Below are 21531 nucleotides of genomic sequence, written 5' to 3' on the forward strand. Positions count from 1 at the left end.
ACGCCCGCCTCACCTGCCCGCCTAGAGCGCCAGCGGGACATCGAGCGGGCCCGCCCAGAGCGGCCCAGACACTTCCAGCTCTTGTCCGGACTGCGCGGGCCAGAGCGGCTCAGCCACTTCCGGCTCCAGCCCGGCTGGGACCATAGAGCTACGGGGAGAGAAAGCCTAGAGAGACGCCCTGTGCGGAGCTCCTGGCAGCGGGTGAGTCCAGGAGGGGAGCGGGTGGGGGGCGCACTGGGGGTGGGGGAATTGGGGAGATCCCCTTGGAAAAAATGGATCCCCCTTTTCTCACCACATGGGGCACAGGAGGAGGAAGAAGATAGCCCTTCAAACCCCCCCCCCCCAGTCCCTGGAAAGGGGCAAAGGAATTGCGGGGTCGGATCTTGTTACAAATTGGGGGGGCAGGCCCCACGATTATTTCTCACCCCATTTGCATGCCCCCATTCCTGCCACGGGCAGCTGTGGGAGGAACAAGCATTCCTGCTCTTGCACAACAGCTCTGTGGGGTAGGCTGGGCCGAGAGGCTGTGAGCGGCCCCAGGAGAGCTCTGTGGGCGAGCTGGGATTGGAACCCGGGCCCAGCAGGCCGCCACCCACACCAGGGGTGAGCCAGGGTGGCATGCCAGCAATCGCTGACCTGCAACTCTCATAATGTAGGGGGATGATGGGAGTTGTAGTACAGCGAGTGCCAGGGCCACCCACTCCTGCACTACGCCGTATCCGATGGAGGGGCTGCAGCTCAGAGAGGGAAAGCTTGCTTTTCCTGCAGAAGGTTCAGTCCGGATTTACAAAGACCAGGAAGAGCTGCTGCCAGTCAGAGCAGAGCACACTGGGGCCAGTAGTCTGACTCAGCAGGAGGCAGCTTCTCCTGTTGGCTTGCTCACACCGACTCTACGAGTGGGCCCCGGAACCAAAAAGCAACCATTCTGGGGGTTCAGGAGGACACTGAGGAAAGGAGAGCGGGTAAGAATAGTATTCCTAAATGCCATCCTGTGTGCTTTTGGAAATGCACCCCTCTGCCACCTTGAGAACTAGCTCCATGCAATGCTGAGTTGAATCTGAAACTGGAAGCCTTCACCCCACAAGGGCCACAGGGTTACTCATGGGAAGCTGGGGAGCTGTCACGTCCGCCTGTGTGCCCTTCTGGCTCGGAAGCACTTTTGGGGTTCCTTCTGACGGCCACCTCTGTTCCGCTTCACTCTGCAGAAATCTTCCATTGCTCCATCCCGGGAGAAGCCATGGCGGAGCACGGCGCTCACCTCACGGCTGCCTCCGCCTGCGAGGACAGGCCGTCCATCTTTGAGGTGGTGGCACAAGACAGTTTGATGGCCGCTGTGCGGCCGGCTCTTCAGCACGTAGCCAAGGTAAGACACGGCCATCCAGCAGCTGGTCAGCACGGGCAGAACCAGAGAGGAGAGCTGGTCTGGTAAGAGCCAGCATGACCTGTCCCCTGTGCTAAGCAGGGTTTGCCCTGGTTTGCATTTGAATGGGAGACTTCATGTGAGAGCACTGGGAGATATTCCCCTCAGGGGATGGAGCCGCTCTGGGAAGAGCAGAAGGTTCCCTCCCAATTCCTTCTCTGGCTTCTCCAAGATAGGGCTGAGAGAGATTCCTGCCTGCAACCTTGGAGAAGCCGCTGCCAGTCTGTGAAGACAATCCTGAGCTAGATGGACCAAGGGTCTGACTCAGTACATGGCAGCTTCCTATGTTCCTAACCAGCGCTAGCTTCCGGCACTTTTCCTGGGAGCTAGAAAAAAGGTCAGAGAGATGGGGCCAGGTGAGAGAACCTGTAGCTCGTTTGGTAGAGCATGTTATGAGTGCAGAAGGTCCCGGGTTTAATCTCCAGCCAGGGAAGGGAAAGAGCTTTGCTCTAGAAGTCATTAAAGGATATCAGGCTAGGATAAAAAAATTCTTGGGAGTGCTGCTGCCAGTCAGTGTAGACAGTACACTGGACCAAGGGTCTGACTCAGCAGCAGGCAACTTCTCATCTCCACCTGTGTTTAGGGACATAAGGATACAGGAAGCTGCCTTATACCGAGCCAGACCCTTGGTCCGTCTAGCTGCGTCTTGTCCACACTGACTGGCAGCAGCTTCTCCAAGGTTGCAGGCAGGACTCTCTCTCAGCCCTACCTGGAGATGCCGGGACTGAACTTGGGACCTTATGCTTATGCTCACAACAGCCCTGTGCGGTAGGTTCGGTTGAGAGGTAGGTGTCTGGCCCAGAGTCACCCCAGGGAGTTCCGTGGCTGAATGGGGATTTGAACTCGGGTCTCCCCGGCCCTAGTCCAAATGAACTATCCCCCGATCCTGGTTCATTCCCAACCTCAGTCAGAAGTGGAATCCTTCCTACTTGTGTGCAGGTGAAGGAGGGTGGGGCACGCTCTTGAGGCTAAGAGACGTCCAGCAGAAGCAGCATTGACAAATCCCTCGTCCCTCTCTTGCTCTAGGTGCTGGCCGAATCCAACCCCGCCCGCTACAGCGTCCTCTGGCGCTGGTTTGACGAAATCTACGCCCTCCTGGACCTCCTCCTGCAGCAGCACTACCTGTCCAGGTGCAGCGCATCTTTTGCCGAAAACTTCTACGGCCTGAAGCGGGTCGGGCCAAGAGGCAGGAGGCCACGGCTGGCTGCTGCCGGCCTGCCCCGGAAGCCCCACTGGAAATCGCTCTGCCTCTTGGTCCTCCTCCCGTACCTGAGGACCAAGCTGGAGAAGTTCATCTCCCGCCTCCGGGAAGAGGACGACTATTCCATCCACCCGCCCTCCTCCTCCTGGAAGCGGTTCTACCGGGCCTTCTTGGCGGCCTACCCCTTTGCGAACCTGGCGTGGGAGGGCTGGTTCCTGGCCCAGCAGCTCTGCTACATCCTGGGGAAGGCTCAGCACCACTCGCCTCTGCTCAAGCTGGCCGGGGTGCATCTGGCCCGGCTGTCAGCAGAAGACCTGCAGGCTATGGAGAGGAAGCTCATGGACACGGGGGCCATCCGGCCGCCCCCAAGCAGGCAAGTTGGAACAGAATGGGCAGTTGCTGCCTACTGAGTCAGATCCTTCGTCCACCTAACTCGGGATTGTCTACCCAGACTGGCAGCGGCTTCTCCAAGGTTGCAGGCAGGAATCTCTCTCAGCCTGATCTTGGAGAGGCTGCCAGGGAGGGAATTTGGAACCTGCAGGTGCTCTTCCCAGAGCGGCTCCATCCCCTGACGGGACTATCTCACAGTGCTCACTCATTTAGTCTCCCATCCAAATGTAAACCAGGGTGGACCCTACTTAGCAAAGGGGCACATTCATACTTGCTACTACCAGACCATCTCTGCTCCCTATAGTTTTGGCAGGGAGGTGCAAATCTGTTTTTAGAAATTCCAGGATGACAGGCTGCCTTGGATTACACATGTACCACGTTTTGCGTTATTTATTTAAAATGTTTATACCCCACCCCTTCATTGTAATACTTCCCCAGGTCAGCTCACAAAATGAGTAAAGCAGAGAAAATGTGAGAGCCAGTGCGGACTAGTGGTTAGCAGTGTTCCCTCTCACGGGGATTCCGTGATGTTGTTGACTACAACTCCCAGAATCCTTGGGGATTATGGGAGTTGTAGTCGTCAACATCTGGGAACCCATTATTTATTTGATTGATTGATTGATATACTGCTCTTCCAAAAATGGCTCAGGGCAGTTTACACCAAAATTTTTTAAAAGTGTTAGAGGGGTATTGGACCAGGACCAGGGTGACCCGAAATCAAACCCCCCGCTCAGCCAAGAAACTCACTCAGCGACTCTGAGCCAGTTGCTTCTCTCTCGGCCTTGCCTACCTCTCAGGGTCGTTGTGAGCACAACCGTAACGCTGGGCTCTGTCTCTCCCTCCCTTCTGCAGCGTGACGGAACGGGCGTGGTCAGCAGCCAAGCGGGTCCTGGGCGGCCTGGCTTTCTCCCTCTCCACCGGCCTCTCCGTGGGAGTCTTCTTCCTCCAGTTCCTGGAATGGTGGTACTCCGCGGAGAACCAGGAGAGCATCAAGGCCCTGACGGCCCTGCCCACCCCACCTCCCCCCACCCACCTGGACCACGGGGCCGACTCCCCACTCCTGCCCCGGCTCAAGACCGCCTGCCCCCTCTGCCGCAAGATCCGCACCAACGATACTGCCCTCTCCACCTCCGGCTTCGTCTTCTGCTACCCCTGCGCCTACGGCTACGTGAAGAGTCGCCAGCAGTGCCCTGTCACGGGCTACGCCACAGAACTCCAGCACCTGGTCAAACTGTACATGCCTGAAAACTAACTGGCGCCACACGGCTTGGGCCCCCACGTCTTGTGGGACTACGACTCCCATCACCCCCTGCCGCCACAGCTGCAGTGGGGGGTGATGGGGCTTGTAGTCCAGCCCCAAATTTGAGAACTTCTGCTACACATAGACATAGTATTGTGCTTTGTGGCAGTCAGTTACCAGAATACTTGACCTCTGAGACCCTGGATGGGCATCATACTCACTGCACAAAAGGAAGCCAAGCCCCGACTACTAAGAATTCTCCAGTTATCTCACTCGGCTGATTATCCCCAGCAGTTGGGAGCTGAGGAAGATCAGCCGAGTGAGAGAACCATAGGTTGGGGCTGCACAACTGGCATCGTAATCCAGCTGGTTTTGGACTCCCATCATCCCCAGCCACAGTGGCCAAAAGGGATGATGGGAGTTGTAGTCCAGCCTCTGGAGACTGGGAACGTCTGGCCTTGAGGGCCTGCCACAACCATCCGTGTTGGTTTCCCTACCACACACTCGCCAAATGACCCCTGACAAATCCCAGAGGGGTTGGAGTGAGTGTTTCAAAAGGCCAAAGCTCTCTTTGAATGACACTACATCTCTGCAGCCTTCCGTTTTTAAAAAAAAACAAAGGGACGCAATGTACGAATGCCCCCCTGTTGCCTGGCTGTTTTGGTTCTATTAACGCATCGTCACTTGAACAAGGGACTGCCAAGTGTAGAATTTATTAAAAACGTCTTTATTAAGAGCGTGATCCTTGTACTCCGAATATTTCTACATACTTTTGTTTGGTACCCATCACCAGCACTTAAGAACTTAATTCCTTAGCTGGAAAACCTCTCCTCCCTCTGTGCCCAAAGGGTGTCAATTTCAGGTCAATCTCATGTCAATTTCAAGGAGGCTTCCTTTCCCATCTTTTAAATGTCCCAATTCATTCAAAAAGGTAGGGACTGTTTCTCCCCCTGCCCGCCCCCCCTGCACCTTGCAGGCAATAGGGAAAGAGAACTTGGTGACCTATTTCCCATGCTCTCAAAATATCACTCCGCGATCTCTGTCGTTTTCCAACGAAAAATAACGGGGGAGCCATTTCCCACTGGTCCCAGCAGATTTGTGTGCTTTTTCTTGGTGCTGGGAGGGCCGTTTAAGAGAAGGAGCCCTCTCTTAAGGGGGAAAGCGCTGGGAAAGAAGACGACGAATATTTATATACGACGATGAATATTTATATACCACTTTTCAACCAAAGTTCCCAAAGCGGTTTACATAGGTATAAATAAATAAAGATGGCCCCCTGTCCCGAAAGGGATCACAATCTAAAAAGCGAATATAAGACAGACCCCCAGCAACAGCCACTGGAGGGATGCTGTGCTGGGGTCGGAGAGAGCCAGTTGCTCTCCCCCTGTAAAATAAAGAGAATCGCCACTCTTAAAAGGTGCCTCTTGGCTCAGTTAGCAGGGGCCTTTCCCAGCACTCCCAAGAGGTTGCACGGCTCCGTTTCCCTTAAAGGAGCCCGGGCGCTGGGCAAAGCGTAACACTGCATGGTGTCAGGCAGTGTCCCCTCTAACTGAAAATCCCAGATGTTGTTGACCACAACTCCCAGCATCCTCAGTCAAAGCCCACTGCAGCTAGGGATTCTGGGAGCTGTAGTCAGCATCATCTGGGATTACCTCTTACAGAGAACCAGGCGGATCTAGCTTTGACCAAAGCATCACACAGGCCCAATAAGCAATTTGTCAGGGGGAGCGCTCTTAGGGCTGATGGGGACAGCCACGGGCCCCCAGACCTTCCAACGAAGAACTCTGACACAGCTGAATGAGCAATGTGTCTGCAGAGGGTTCAACTTAAGGTGCATGCTGTGATTTCGTGGCGGAATCTCCGAAGCCTGTCCTGGGCCCAGTGCAAGCACTTCCATGGAGATCTGCAAGCAGTTTATGGACATAAGAAAAGCCCTGCTGCTGGATCAGGCCCAAGGACGCCCATCTAGTCCAGCATCCTAATTCACACAGTGGCCCACAAGATGCCTCTAGGAAGCCCACAGGCAAGAGCTGAGGGCATGCCCTCTCTCCTGCTGTTGCTTCCCTGCAACTGGGATTCAGAGGCATCTTGCCTCTATTTATTGAATTTCGATACCGCCTAATATAGAAATCTCTAGGTAGTGTACAAAGGAAAACATGACACAAAATATATAACATTTAAAATTCATAAAACAGATAAAAATCACAATAGAGGAAAAATACATTTTAATCTATCTATTTTATCTATTAAAACATATTATTTATCTAAGAGAAGAAGAGGATGACCAGCAGCAAGGTGGGTGGACTCGATGACGACAGCCATGAATGCACCACCGAGAGACCTTAAAAGCCAAGTTGATCATCCTGGAGAGACTCTATCTATGTGGTTGCTAAGAGTCGACACCGACTTGACGGCACTTCATCAATCAATCAATCAATCAATCAAAAACACATTAAGATTTAAATTTCAGTTAAAAGCCTGGGGAAAAGGGGACATAAAGGAATTTTCTTTGCAAATATCCCTTTGCAAGTACATAAAGGAATTTCCTTTGCAGACCCCTGCTAACTTGGTAAAGAGGCACCTTTTAATGTGGTGATTCTTTTATTTCGCAGAGGGACAGTAACTGGCCCTACCCGCCCCCAGCACAGCATCCCTCCAGTGACTGTTGCTGGTGTCTGTCTTATGTTTCTTTTTAGATTGTGAGCCCTTTGGGGACAGGGAGCCATCTTATTTATTTGTTATTTCTCTGTGCAAAGCGCCCTGAGCCATTTTTGGAAGGGCGGTATAGAAATCGAATACATAAATAAATAAATATGCCTTGTAACTCCCCCAGAGCAAAAGAAGACACTTCTGAGCTGCTTTTCTACACATAAGGCATAGCACACACCTTTGGGCGCCCACAGTTAGGCGAGGCTTTTAAAGCACTGGTGGTTTAGTAGTACTGGATGTTGAGGAATCATGCAAACCGCTAACACTGCTAAGCATTCTAGGTTACCGAGTCGTCGTATGGTTTCACGCATCAACGTATGCAGAAAACCCTAACCTGTTAAAAGAAAGAAAGAGAAGAAAAGAGAGATCTTGGTTCTCAACGACAAAGGAAGGTCAGCCAGGTTTTTACACAATACACATCTCGGTGAGCTCAAAGCTACTTTGCAGCTCTGGAATTAGGAGGCGGTCTCATACAGACCCTGGGTCCATCGTGCTCAGGATTGTCTGCCTTGGCTGGCAGCAGCTTCTCCAAGGTTGCAAGCAGGGGTCTTTTGCAGGGATTGCACCTGGGACCTTCTGCGTGCAAAACAAATGCTCCATCCCAAAAGGTGGCAGGCATTAGTATCCCATCCAGGCCCTGACCACAGCGAGACCTGCTTAGCTTCAATAAGGTGGTGTTTTATAGCTACTTCCCTCACACAGACAAGGAAATCTGATGGAGATTTAACTACGGGGAGGAGAGCTGGTCTTGTGGGAGCCAGCATGAGTTGTCCCCTTTGCTAAGCAGGGTCTGCCTTGGTTTACACTTGGATGGGAGACTACATGTGAGCACTGTAAGAGATTCCCCTTCGGGGATGGGGCCAGAACTCTGGGAAGAGCCCCTTCCTGCTTGTATGCAGGAAGGTGCCAAGTTCCCTCCCTGGCAGCATCTCCAGATAGGGTTGGGAGAGACTCCTGCCTGCCATCTTAGAGAAGCCGCTGCCAGTCTGGGTAGACAATCCTGAGCTAGATGGACCAAGGGTCTGACTCGGTATATGGCAGCTTCCTCTATTCATAAAAGTCTATTCAGCAACAACTCCATTTTCTCCTTCCCCTTTCCCTCCCTTTTCCTTTCTCACTCCCCTGCCCCACCGCACAGGATCCCCACCCCTCCCAAGATAAATGCCCAAACAAACAGCAAAAGATTCCTGGACAGGATCCAACAGGTGCCTGTATTGTGTGCCCTTCGACCCTGGCAGTCATTTTACCCCAAACTAGCAGCAGTCAAGCCTCAACCCCCAAGGGGTCAGCGGCAACCAGCCATCCACGGCCAGTGGGCAATCCAGGCACTTTCCATCCCCGGAGCAGAGAGGCCCCCCTGCACGAACCGGCTCAGAGAGAAGATTACGTGATCACGTCCTGGTCAGAGCCCAAACCGCAGTCTGGGCAATACCAGGTCAGACTATACTTCACTCATCATAGCAGATCCCACAGGCGGTCTCACACACACACACCAGCAGTTATTAGCCCCATGGCAATGCAGCAAAACCTTCTTTCCTTCTTTTCAGCTTGACTTGAAAATGGGGTGACTAAAGGAGAATTAATGCTGGACATGGCCGTGGCCAATACCAGGAAGTTTTCCACATGGGGCTTGCTGGTGGCGCAGTGGTAAAACTGCCGCCCTGTAACCAGAAGGTTACAAGTTCGAACCTGACCAGGGGCTCAAGGTTGACTCAGCCTTCCATCCTTCCGAGGTCGGTAAAATGAGTACCCAGAATGTTGGGGGCAATATGCTAAATCATTGTAAACCGCTTAGAGAGCTCCGGCTATAGAGCGGTATATAAATGTAAGTGCTATTGCTATTGCTATCTCTGGAATGGAGGGTGTGTGTTCATATATCGGCCAGTTTTACCCCGATGTCCCTGTGAGTGATCAGGGAGCTTTTCGCACACAATCCGGGTTTTCCACTGCACGCTAGAGTGTAACCTGATTTACATCTGGTGCGGGGGATTCACTTTTTGTGTCGGGTGTTGGAGGTAACTTTGAGTTTTCAGTAAGGCCTTGCAGAAAACTTGTGGTAAAGCCTGCTGTGTGGAGAACCTCTGGGGGCAGGAGGGAGGGAGAGAGAGCGCTACACCAGTTTCCCCAATTTTTGCAGTGGGGAAAAAAATGTTAAAAGATGCAAAACAACACAGTATTCATAAAACCAGGGGTTCCCAGGGTTGATAAAATCCGATGGGTTTTTTTTTTTAAACACCTTCAAAACCAGGTTTTTAATCATTTAAATTGGATTTTAATTTTTTTTAATCATTAAAAAAAGAACCTAGGTCAAAGAGATGATCATGAATATTAATCATAACTTCTTGTTATATTTGATGAACATGTTAACAGCAGTATATGGGAATGAGAGATAAGAGACTGGATCAGTCCTATTCTGCAGGTGGTGTGCATGCAACACACACAAACAAACACAAAGTCAAGCCTTTGCTCCCCACCCGGGGCAGCCACAAGTGCTGGATCAATGAATACATAGAGAATTGGGGTAGATGGAGTAGATCTGGGAGGAGTACCGGTAGTAGTCTGGATATAAAAGCAGGAGGAAGGGGAGGGGTAGAAAGTGAAACCGAAAGTGAACAGACCATACCCAAGCCAAACAGGGGACACTTTTTCTGAGTGTATCTTCCATTGTAGAAGGTAAACACCCATCATGGCAGGAGGGAATCAAGAGACCCCATTTGGGAAAACAATATTGTAATGACATTTCTGTACCTGTAATACGAGAGTACAAAATGCACACAGTGCAACAATGAAATGCAAGGCCTGGTTGCCTGAAAGAAACAGCATTCATTTTATTTAACATTTCTATTCTGCTCTTCCTCCAAGGAGCCCTGTTGATATACCGAAAATCCGGTTCTTGTCTGGGTGGTATTGACGCCAATAATAGATACCACACAGGGAAAAGTGTATAGGATTTTTTACTGCTGAAGATTCAGTAAGGCAATAGGAGCTACAGCGCTCAGATCAATTGCAAAGGATACAAAAGCTTCAAGCAACTATGCATACATTTCTAAGTTCTTTGTTCTACATATCTATGACATAGCAATATATTGAAAGAAGACACTTGAGCAACTACATATGTAGATCAATCTCCAATTGACATCAAACAACAAACTATTGACATGGCAATTGGCATTTGGTGGTCTCAGATGTTGATCAACCCTTTTAGTCACAGTTTGTTTAACTCTTATTGCCTTTGGCTATGCTTTTGTAACAATTGTTTTACTATTGGTGTAGGCCTGAATCAGATCGAAGCCATGTTACCTGTCTGTGTAAGGGGGGACTAGGGGATTCCTTATAAGGAGTTGCTTTTCTGTACCAAGGAGGGCCAGGAGAGACTACTGTAGATAAGAAGGTGATGAGGTATTCACTTTAAAGTACATGCACAGAAGTTAGCTGGAAATTTACTGAAAGTCCAGACAAAGGAAAGGGGCAGTATCTCCTAGGTTATAAATATGTCATGCTTGTAAATGAACGGCACCTTGGACTTGAGCGAGAGCTATCCAAGACCTTTGCTACTATAGAGCAAAACAAAGCCTATTACATCCTTCTCGGCTGGTGAAGTGTTTTGGCTACTGACCCAGAAAAGAACCTCTCTTTGTTGGGATACAACACTATGGCTAGCACTTCCTTATTTTCAAGGCTAAGATATGCGCAGAGGAGGAGTGAAACTAGCAATTTTAATTTACATTCTAAAGGTTCAGAGACCACTCTGGTGTGAAGAAAGGAAGTGAAGGGAGGGCCTGTGGGCCCAACTATATTCTAAAGGTAACTTAAGAGTTCAATATTTGGTCACGAAATGGTTGTGCTTAGATTCAGGCGCTGGGCCTGTATGTAGTGTTGTTCTGTGTTAAATGTAGTTTTATGGGAATTGGGGTCCTGGGTTATATCAGACCCCCCTTTGAAGCCAGAATTCCTCCTTACAGGAATTTGCTGCTTCAACATATTCCTGATTTTTTAACAATTCACATAAACTCGTACCTGTAGTTTCCTTCTTTGTTTTTAGCAGCTTTTTACTATTGTTTCCGTGAGGTATCTGGCAATAAGTGGGTTATGGCTTGTGATATGTACTAAACGAGAAGAAGCATTCCTAATTTTGAGAGCAAAGCATAATCAGAGTGAGCCATGAGCAGATTATATATAAGCATAAAATTACTTGTAAATACATTCTATAGGTTTCCTCACTCTCTATATAGCGAGAGGAGGTACTCTGTGTTCCTACAGAGAATTGTGTGATCGTATTTTAAAATACCCTATACAAGGCGGTGAGCAGGAGACATTGGCTTTAAGACTACGTCGAAGCTAGAGTTTCTCCTTGCAGAAGCTGGTAGCTTTGACTTGGGACTAATTTTCCATACCCTGCAAGCACCTACTATGCCATCTACAAATGAGGGTACATATTGAGCAAGACAGTAAGCCATACAAACAATCATAACAAGATAGGCAAGGTATAACCATAGCATATCCCACCGGGTAATAGGGGGAACTATTGAAGGCTCCTCCCAGACACCTGGGTCTTGGACAAGTGTGTCCACAATGTTGTGTAGGGCTCCACGAGATGTTTCAATGTGTCCTACTTCATTAACATACATTCAACAAGTTTGGTTTAAAAACTTACAAACACCTCCTTGGCCCAGGAGCATGGAATCCTGAGCCAAAGTTTCTTGCATGGTGGTTCTTTGAAAGGCTATAGAGGTCCTAGCTCGTACAGCTGGGCCTTGTGTGACAGTTTCATTTACCAGTGACTCCAGAAACGTAGACAGTTTCTTAATAAATTGGTACAGGGCATAGATATCATCACAAGTTTTTGCTAACCAATAAGTAGGTGTAAAGCTCCCAGCTCCTGGCATCTCTGTATTAAGAGATGAGGCAGGGTCAGTGGAGAGAAAGTCTAGGTGTTTGGAATACTTGATAGCGTGAATGGGGGCTGTGTTGGGCAGGGGGCGGGGGGGGGGCTGTACTCCACCAAGTGCACCTTAGGAAGAGAGAGGTGGTTCTGTGTGGCAGCTGGGGAGGGGGGGACATACAAATATTGAGGGGCCCAAGAAGGGGCAAAGTGCATTTATGGGTGGGCGAGTTTTGTCCCACAGATTAGATTTCTGAAACAGAAATTGCTGGGGAGGCAAATCTCTTTTCCTGTGGGAGGTGCTTGCCCACCCATGCCCCGCCCAAGCCGCTCCAGACATCCCAGGAGAAGCAGCGGAACTCCCGGGGCGCTAGCAGGATCCACCGCCTCCTCCCTCGCCTGCTCCGTTTCTTTTTATGCAACTCGGTAGAGAGATGGTGGTGCTGTGCAAAAGCGGACCCCGGGGAGCAAGTAGATATCCCAAGAGGTGGAGGAGCGGATCACCGGCCGACAGGGGGAGCTCTGCCCGGGATCCGCCGCCACCGCCTCCTCCTCCCTAGCCTCTTCCTAGCAGAAGCCTGGCAACCTGTGCGGCCCTCTCGTTTCGACAGGGCGAGTCCGGCGGGATCCGGAGAGAGGAGGCAGGAGGAGGGTTAAAGGGAGCGAGTTGTGGTTCCTAGAGAGAGTCCAGGATGGGGAGCGGGAGATCTTTGCGCAGGAAGAGTCGCTTTCCCCGATGGTCCGTCCCCCGCTTTGCTTTTTCTCCTTCAGGTGTCAGCTCCGCCCAGAGACCACCTGGTGGGTGCAAAGTGGGCGTTGGCGGCGGCAGCAGCAGGGAGGTGGGGTGTGGGGTGTGTGTTTTGGAAAGGGCTCAGGAGGCGGCTGCAGCGATTGGGCGGGGCGGAGGCAATGGACGGCCCCCTCTCCACCTCAGCCCTGTTTTGAAAGGGGAGATTTAGTCTCATGGGCAAAGCCAGAGAGTCGAAGGTGGTAGTTGCATCATGCCACCTAGTGGCGCAGCCGGGAAATGACTTGACAAGCAAGCCAGAGGTTGCCAACTCGAATCCCTGCTAGTATGTTTCCCAGACTATGAGAAGCACCTGTGTCGGGCAGCAGCAGCTATATAGGAAGATGCTGAAAGGCATCATCTCATACTGCACGGGAGATGGCAATGGTAAACCCCTCCTGTATTCCATGGTCCTGTGGTCTCCAGGAGTCGATACTGACCTCATGGCACACTTTACTTTAGGTATAGCACACTTTGCAGAGAGGTAACCCAACTCCTACTCCTGAACTGACGCTGTCATTTCATTGATTGAGACTAAATGCCCTCCACCACCACCCCCGACCATCCACCATACCCAATTACTGGGCTGCTGCAGGGTGCAAGGGCTGGCAGGGAGTCCCTCCACCATGCCCACCAGCTGGGATGCTGCTGGAGAATTGTCTGCCACGCCTCATCATGCCTGGCAAATGGTTGCTGCTGGGTGCAAGAACCACCTCCCCCCCCCCCCAATGCTCAACAGCTGGGATGCCACATTATGTGAGGACCGCCCATCAGCCCCCTCTCCACTGTGCTTGATAACTGGGTTGCCACTGGCTGTGAGTCCCTCCCTCTCCACCAAGCCCCAACACTTGGGTTGCCATAGAAAGGTAAGGACGGAGACAGAAAGGTGATTGGCTCTGTCTCTCCCCCTTTCTGTGACAATCACACAGTCTGGGGGAGGCCTAGGGACAGAGGAGGCAGTCATCGGGGAGGCCAACTCAGAGCATGGCGGAGGTCAGAGATGCACAATTCCAATTTGCAGGCAAGCCCCCGCTACTCTCAGTGGCAAGGCTGTCTGGTGCCCAGTTGCCCTCTCTCCTCAAAAGGAAGGGAGCCCCACTGATTCTGGAGCCTAGCCCCCAGGACAGCGAGCATGGGATTGGAGGAGTCTGCTCCCCACTCTCCCCCCCAGTCACCCCCTCCCTTTAGAGCTCTTTGGCTGCCCGTCTCCTGCTAACTAAGCAAAGAGGTACCTTTTAAAAGTGGTGATTCTCTTTATCCAGCAGAGGGAGAGCAACTGGTCCTATTCACCCCCAGCACAGCATCCCTCCAGTAGGGATATGCACAGAACAGGATCAGAGGCCCTTTATGGACCTCCAAACCTGTTCAAAGGTCTGGCGGTGCACAGAAAAAACCCCACTGTCATAAAAGCGCACAAGAAAAATGTGCACACGGAAAATTGCTCACACTGAAAAATGCCCACATGGAAAATTGCTCACACCGAAAAATGCCCACATGGGAAAATGCACACACAGAAAAATTCTTGCGTTGGAGCATAGTATATATGTGCGTATTTTTCCGTGTGAGCAGTTTTCCATGTGGTCATTTTTCCGTGTGAGCAATGCACATTTTTCTTGTGCGCTTTTATGACAGTGGGTTTTTTTTTCTGTGCACAATTTTCTTATGGGCTTTTTTCATGTGCGTTTTTTTCTGGTTACCAAATTTGTCATAGTCCTAAAGCGAGCACCGCCTGAGCACGGCGGCTTCACTTTCTCCTCCGCCCCTCTCTGGCCATGCTGGGAACTGTAGTGTTGCCACCTTCAATTCTGCTGCCAGTTGTGGGGGATGGCTCTCCTCCCAGCCATTTCCACAGTGGGTGGGCACTGATGCTGCACCTGCGCAGCCCTGATGCTCTGCTGAGCCTGGCCCCTCCAGGTTAGGGGGCTCAGGCAGGGGTGGGGCCTGTTCTCAGGCAGGCAGGGAGGCAGCTCCAAAGAGGGAGGGGATCAAACAACAATAAGAACTCCCTTTCTGGCAACCCCCCACCACCACCTTTAATGAAATGATTCTTTTGTGTACACACACAGAGAGAAAGCTTATCAAGTGTTGGGGCAGAGAGGCAGAAAGCTGAACCCTGAAGAAAGGCAAATCTAGGACTTGAAAGGATTTTGCACAGTCAGGAACGGGTGGTGGGGCCGGTGTTCGGGATTTGCTTCCTTCCCAGGCAGGCAGGCTCAGTCCGAGCGAAGAGAGAGTCCAGATTTGGAGGGAAGCATATACAAAGGAGAAAGCAGCTATGCTACTAATCAGCTATTCCAAAGTGAGCCCACAATTACTAGCAGACCAGCCGTTGTGAGAGGGGAGCACAAGGGGAGTTTGAGGAGGAGAGAGCTGTGAGGGACAGGCAGCAGTCGCTAAGGGGACAGAAGTCCAAAGCCAGGAATGGACCATCATTCCATCCCCATGTGGAGGAATCTGCCCTTCGTCTTCATTAAAAAAAGGGTAAAAGCACTCCACTTTTTGCCCCACCCTTTAGATCACCTGTGATGACTTGGCATAGGGCTCTGATATCGGGCACAAATATAAGGCCAGCGTGGTGTAGTGGTTAGAGTGCTGGACTAGGACTGGGGAGACCCGAGTTCAAATTCCCATTCAGCCATGAGACTTGCTGGGTGACTCGGGGCCAGTCACTTCTCTTTCAGCCTAACCTTCTTCACAGGGTTGTTGTGAGGAGAAACCTAAGTATGTAGTACACCGCTCTGGGCTCCTTGGAGGAAGAGCGGGATATAAAATATGATAAAATAAATTTAAAAAATGTAAAATAATAATAATCATAAGACCGGGTGGGAGAGCTCTGAATGTTTAAATTAAAATGGTTTGGGTAAATTGTTTTAAAATAATTATCTGTTTATTTCCCCCCCAAAAACATATCCCCCCCCAAAGTCCTATAAGTAGCTTGTTTTATGACTTTTAATAATTTTTCCTACTTAATGTAACCCGCCCTGAGCCTTTTGGAAGGGCGGTATAAAAGTTTTTAATAAATAATAATAATAATAATAATAATAATATAGTAAAGCTGCCAGAAAGAATTCTCTCTATCTACAGAGTACTTCACAGCTAGTGAAAGTAGGGCTAACTGTAAATATCTAAATAAACTTTATTTATTTTATCTGTACATGCACTATGCTCAAGTTGGTTTGCAATCCAGAATGTCTGAGTGAGAACTGTGAAGCAAGGGGCATGTGTTGTGCTTTTAACTTTCCTCCCTTACAAATGCACTATATGTCCAAGCTGGTTGGACGTGTCCAAAAACCTCACTCACTCACTCACTCACACTATTTACACAGTTATGTCATTGTGATCAGTCAGTATGATTCTGTAATCATAAGAAATGTTAAGGGGCACCCGGACACACTGAGTCGCCCCCAGCCCCACACCCCACTAGGGACAGCCCTGCCCTTTCCTGACCCTGTTGCCAATGCTTACCATCATCTGCATCCAGCGCACCCTTAGGGAAGAGTACTTCCGGTTGAACTCAGGGACTCACTTCCAGCCAGCCAGTAGCTTCTCAGTTGTGTGCACACATCAGCACTAAATATTCTTTGAGGGAAATTAAGGCATGGTCTGGTATGAGGAGAGGGGAAGGAATGTCATTGGTTAAAGTGAAGGAAGGGGGAGGGGAGTTAAAATTTTGCATTCATTTATTTATTTAAAAGAACCGTGGTGGTGCCAGGCAGGCACGCAGGGAGAAAACGATGGCGGCGATGGGCGGGTGGAGAAAATTTAATTTTAATTTTAATTTACATTTTATATCCCGCTCTTCCTCCAAGGAGCCCAGAGCGGTGTACTTAAGTTTCTCCTCACAACAACCCTGTGAAGTAGGTTAGGCTGAGAGAGAAGTGACTGGCCCAGAGTCACCCAGCAAGTATTATGGCTGAATGGGGATTTGAACTCGGGTCTCCCTAGTCCTAGTCCAGCACTCCAACCACTACACTACGCTGGTTCCCCAGCTGGTGGCGGGTGGGCAGGGGGAGAAAATGGTGGCAGCAGGCAGGCTGGAGAGAACGGTGGCGGGCATGTGGGCAAAGAAAACGGTGTCAGCCGGCTGGGTGGGGGAGGGGGAACGGTGGCGGTGGGCGGGCAGGGAGAAAACGACAGCAGCGCATGTGCGAGAGAACTAGAGGCGCAGATGCTTTGCGCCCAGCTCAGCTAGTTTGTTTTCATTGCTTATTTGGTTCTCATATGTTGTCAAAATAGGTTGTTAATCATCTCAGGGGTGGTTTGACTGAAAGGCAGAAATGAAAACTCTTAATAAAAAAAATAAAATCTGATAAAGGGAAGGATGCACTCCCTTGAGTATGGCCAGGCAGCAAAGAAACTCTTTTCGGTCTCCTTCCCAGTGGAAACTGGCTCTCCATTCCAGGCTTTCTCCTCCTTGTGGTGGAACCGAGTCAAGCTCTGTGCAAGTGGATCAGGTAGAGGAGGGATTCTGGTGGAGAAGAAGGAGGCTCAGCCTGGGGAACTCAGGTGGCATCTCCCTGAGCCTGGAAGAACCTTTCTCCATCCCTTAGCTTAGTCTGTCTGAGCTGCTTGCCTGGAATGCTTTGAAGGCCACTGGGGGAGTTTTGAGCCTTGCGGGTGAACTTTAGTTCTTTAGTGACTTGCTGTGTATTACCTGTGACAACGACATGCCGCTTGTTCTTTCAGGGTCTGGTGGCTGTGAATTTCTCAGAGGAGGAGGAGTGGGCTCTGCTGGATCCAGGCCAAAGGGCTCTGCACAGAGACATGATGGTGGAAATCCATGGGCATCTGGCCTCTCTAGGTATGACTCCTCTTTCCCTTTGCTGCTATTTCTGGTAGGGCCTCCCCTCCTGCTCCATGAACTCATCTGATTCTCAGGGTGAAACAGTTAGTGCAGCCTGTGCTACTGCTGCTCCTCCCATTTCTTTTTTTAGGAAGATTATTTCTGGGAACAACCCATCGTTTCCCTGCTATCAACCTCTGGATACTCCTCTCCACCCCCCCCCCACTCAATAACTTTGAATAAAGCCACACTGGGAACAGGCCAGAAAGAGCAGCAGCAGAGAGAGAGAAATTCAGTGGCCAAGTGAGGGTTGGGGAAGAAAAGAAGCAGGCAGAGGAGGATTGACTGGCACTGGCTTTAGGTGTTGGTGTGCCAGTTGGAGCCGATTAAAATGTATCAGGCTTTGCTTTGCCATGAATACACCATCAATTTGCCAGTGTTAAAATTAAGGATTTCCCCCTGTGATTTGAAGCTCAGTTTCTCCCTCCTCGGGGCGGGGCTCTTTTTATTCCTACAGATGATGGAGGGGAAACCGAAAGAGAATATGAACAGCAGAGAAGGAATACAGAAAGAAAACATGAGGAGGTTAAGAAATCTTCTGCAACTGAGTGCTTTGATTTCCTTGAAATTCCACTTGAACAAAGGTATGGTGAAGGAACCGAAAACAATGAACTGCCCTCACATGAAAAAATCGTAACCAAAAAAATCTTAACCAATAAGTCAAGCTGTTGCTGTAGTAAAAAAATTCTTACAGGTGATAAAAAATATGAATGTGCTGAATGTGGAAAGAGCTTCAGCCAGAGCACGAATCTTACTTCGCATCAAAGAATCCACACAGGGGAGAAACCATATCAATGCTCAGAGTGTGGAAAGAGTTTCATTTGCAAGGGTCACCTTATTTCCCATCAAAGAATCCACACAGGTGAAAAGCCATATCAGTGCTCAGAATGTGGAAAGAGCTTCAGCCAGACCTCCCAACTTACTTCCCATCAAAGAATCCACACAGGGGAGAAACCATATAAATGTTTGGAATGTGGAAAGAGCTTCAGCCACAGCCCAAGTCTTACTGACCATCAAAGAATTCACACAGGAGAGAAACCATATCAATGCTCAGAATGTGAAAAGAACTTCACTTGCAGGGGTAACCTTGCTTCCCATGAAAGAATGCACAGAGGAGAGAAACCCTATGAGTGCTCAGAGTGTGGAAAGAGGTTCCGGCAGAGCTCAGCCCTTACTGACCATCAAAGAATCCACACAGGGGAGAAACCATATCAGTGCTCAGAATGTGAAAAGAGCTTCACCTGCAGGGGTAACCTTATTTCCCATAAAAAAATGCACACAGGGGAGAAACCATATCAATGCTCAGAATGTGAAAAGAGCTACACCTACAGGAGTAGCCTTGCTTCGCATGAAAAAATGCACAGAGGGGAGAAACCATATCAGTGCTTGGAGTGTGGAAGGAATTTCAGGGTGAGCTCACAGCTTGCTTGCCATCAAAGAATCCACAAAGGAGAGAAACCATTTCAGTGCTCCGAGTGTGGAAAGAGCTTCACGCAGAGCTCTGCTCTTACTTCCCATCAAGGAACCCACTCAGACCAGAAACCATATAAATGCTTTGAATGTGGAAAGAGTTTCCGCCAGAGCTGGGGCCTTGCTTGCCATCAAAGAATTCATACAGGAGAAAAACCGTATCAGTGTTTGCAATGTGGAAAGAGCTTCAAGTGGGGGGCAAGCCTTCATACCCATAAAAATATCCACACAAGAGAAAAGAGATATCGGGGCTCAGTATGTGGAAAGAGTTTAAATAAGACCTCAGATCTTACTTCCCATCAAAGAATGCACACAGGGGAGAAGCATATCAATGCTCAGAATATGGAGAGAGCTTCAGTTGGAGGTCATGCCTCAGTTACCACCAAAGAGTCCCCAGAGGAGTATAACCATATCAGTGCTCAGACTGTGGAAAGAGCTTCCGCCAGAGCTCAAAGCTTACTTATCAACAAATAATTCACATACGACAGAGACCATTTACATGATTGCTGCTTGGGAGTTGTTGGTTTTTCATCTCATTGCTGTAATACATCTGCATCCATTTTTAGTTGAGAGAGGCATCTATCTGCTTTGGTTCTGGCCTGTGGAGAGCAAGATTCTAAGTCCTCCTCAGTCAGGAAACTTGCCGAGAGCGGCCTCTGAGCTTTCTGTCTGGTTCAGTTGCCTCACAGCGTTGCTTTGAATGTAGAATGGAATGGAGAATCCATCTATCCCATTCTGAATACTGGTATATCAGGTGGAAACCCAAAAGGTCATGAGTCTTGATTAGTTACTCTGGATTGAAACTTTCAACCTCCTCCTGTGTGCAGTTAAATCCTTTGAAGTTCCTCTTATGTTAGAGCAGCAGGGCCCAACATGGGGTGCTAGGACCCCTTGGGTGCACTTAGAGCTTTCCTGCCCATCAACGTCCAGCACTTGCAGTATTTGTTCCCCATCTGAGGATCTCCAGCTAGAAGCTGATTTTCCACTACCGAATGGGAGGGAGGAAGATGAAGTGCTCCCTCTTAAGTTGCGCGTGTAGGTGGGCACGCACAAAATGCACCGCACCCCGTGCAGCGATTTCAAGTAGCCAAGCAGTCTTGCCCTTGCCCGGCAACTGCCGCCACTGCCACCAGCTTCCTCACCACCAGCTGTTGCTCCCCCTCTACCGCCTCCCCCCCCGCATGTTCTCTGCTGCTGCAGCTGTTGGCTTCCTCACCACTGGCTGTTGCTCCCAGTCCCCACCCCGCCCCATTCTGTTCACTGCCGCATGGGCTCTTGCCTCGGGAAAATCAGCTCTGAATTTTAAAGAAAATAAGCTGCAGGTATTTCCCACTTGTTCTAGAGGCTATTTAGATATATTGTTTATCTGATGCTTTTTGATACCCCTTAATTTCAAACAACTGCCTCCATTCTGATGGAAACCATAAGAGCAAATTTGGAAACAAATACTCTTCTTTTCTGTTTTAACAGATGTATGTGTCTTATGTTAACTGCTCTGTGTGCAGTGTGCACATTTATTTCTTGCTCTGTGCTTTTTGTGAGACATTATATTATTACAAGTGAATTTTGGCCCGTTGAATAACGGGCGCTAGTAACAGCGCTCCTGGCCCCCCGCCGCCATTCCCCCTCCCTCCGCCGTTCCCCCCCTACCTTTAAGGGCCAAATCGGCCCAGGCACTTGCCCCCGCCAGGCCGGGGAGACGGAGACCGGGGGCGGAGCGGAGGCCATGTAACTTTTTAAAAAAAATTTACTCCCGCGGCCGCCGCCACCGACCGCCCACCCTCCCTCCCAGCTGCTGAGTCCCCCTTACCCTGGCCGACTGCTGTCGGCCGAAGACAGCCCTTAATCTAAGAGGCAGAGAGGAGCTCGCAAGCAGAGCTCCTCTCTGTGCAAAGCCTCTTGCCGAACTGCCGCTTTGGGCGCAAGGGACGCAAGCGCCCAAAGCGGCAGTTCGGCAAGAGGCTTTGCACAGAGAGGAGCTCTGCTTGCGAGCTCCTCTCTGCCTCTTAGATTAAGGGCTGTCTTCGGCCGACAGCAGTCGGCCAGGGTAAGGGGGACTCGGCAGCTGGGAGGGAGGGTGGGCGGTCGGCGGCGGCGGCCGCGGGAGTAAATTTTTTTTTAAGGTTACATGGCCTCCGCTCCGCCCTCGGCCTCCACCTATTTTGGCCGAGGCGGCGGCTCCGCCGCCGCCTCGGTCACTTTCCCGCCGCCTCCTCTCCGGCTTCTTCAGGGCGGCCGCTTCTGGCCGCCCAAGATGGCTGCCGGGTGCCGGCGAGCGTGTCTCCCTTGCCCTGTTCTGCGCCTGCGCTTCGCGCAGGCGCAGAACAGGGCATGGAGGCACGGACACACGCTTGGTGTCCGTCCACGGACGAACACCAAGCGTTTTATTAGAGAGGATTATTATTATATTTTATTTTAATCTTTCCAATAAAAAGTTCAGAAAATGGTCTACAATGGAAAGATTAAAAAAAAAAATGATTCCCTGTCCCCAAACCAGTTGTTTGATTTTGGTTAATCTAAGGCATGTGTTAGTTCCAATCTCCGGGATACTGGGAAGGAACAGTAAGCCTGCTATCTTTATAGGATAAG

At 50.2% G+C, this 21531-nt stretch overlaps 2 protein-coding genes and 1 non-coding gene across 9 annotated transcripts; 2 read left to right on the forward strand and 1 right to left on the reverse strand.

The window, feature by feature from the left end:
- Positions 1 to 17: 17 nt before the first annotated feature.
- LOC128341650 (peroxisome assembly protein 12-like) lies at positions 18 to 4993 on the forward strand. 2 transcript variants are annotated; one of them, XM_053288038.1, is made up of 4 exons: positions 18 to 201; positions 1206 to 1363; positions 2447 to 2994; positions 3864 to 4993. In XM_053288038.1, the coding sequence occupies exons 2-4, from the start codon at positions 1238 to 1240 to the stop codon at positions 4261 to 4263; spliced, it is 1074 nt and encodes a 357-aa protein (XP_053144013.1). In that variant the 5' UTR covers positions 18 to 201; positions 1206 to 1237; the 3' UTR covers positions 4264 to 4993. The 2 variants fall into 2 exon arrangements, with proteins under 2 accessions (XP_053144013.1, XP_053144014.1); XM_053288039.1 differs by lacking the exon at positions 18 to 201 and adding an exon at positions 270 to 962.
- Positions 4994 to 8327: 3334 nt separating this feature from the next.
- LOC128348413 (Z30 small nucleolar RNA) lies at positions 8328 to 8424 on the reverse strand. Its single transcript, XR_008318136.1, has one exon. It is a non-coding gene; the product is annotated as a Z30 small nucleolar RNA (small nucleolar RNA).
- Positions 8425 to 10705: 2281 nt separating this feature from the next.
- On the forward strand, positions 10706 to 20662 carry LOC128341640 (zinc finger protein OZF-like). 6 transcript variants are annotated; one of them, XM_053288026.1, is made up of 4 exons: positions 12213 to 12640; positions 14696 to 15110; positions 17316 to 17430; positions 17930 to 20662. In XM_053288026.1, exons 2-4 carry the CDS (start codon positions 15051 to 15053, stop codon positions 19414 to 19416), a joined length of 1662 nt encoding a protein of 553 aa, XP_053144001.1. In that variant the 5' UTR covers positions 12213 to 12640; positions 14696 to 15050; the 3' UTR covers positions 19417 to 20662. The 6 variants fall into 6 exon arrangements, with proteins under 6 accessions (XP_053144004.1, XP_053144001.1, XP_053144002.1 ...); XM_053288027.1 differs by having other exon boundaries at positions 14696 to 14928; XM_053288025.1 differs by lacking the exons at positions 12213 to 12640; positions 14696 to 15110 and adding an exon at positions 12660 to 13495 and having other exon boundaries at positions 17930 to 18713; positions 18798 to 20662.
- The last annotated feature ends 869 nt before the right edge of the window (positions 20663 to 21531 follow it).

The sequence above is a fragment of the Hemicordylus capensis genome, chromosome 2 (genome assembly GCF_027244095.1).
Source record: "Hemicordylus capensis ecotype Gifberg chromosome 2, rHemCap1.1.pri, whole genome shotgun sequence".
Taxonomy (NCBI): domain Eukaryota; kingdom Metazoa; phylum Chordata; class Lepidosauria; order Squamata; family Cordylidae; genus Hemicordylus; species Hemicordylus capensis.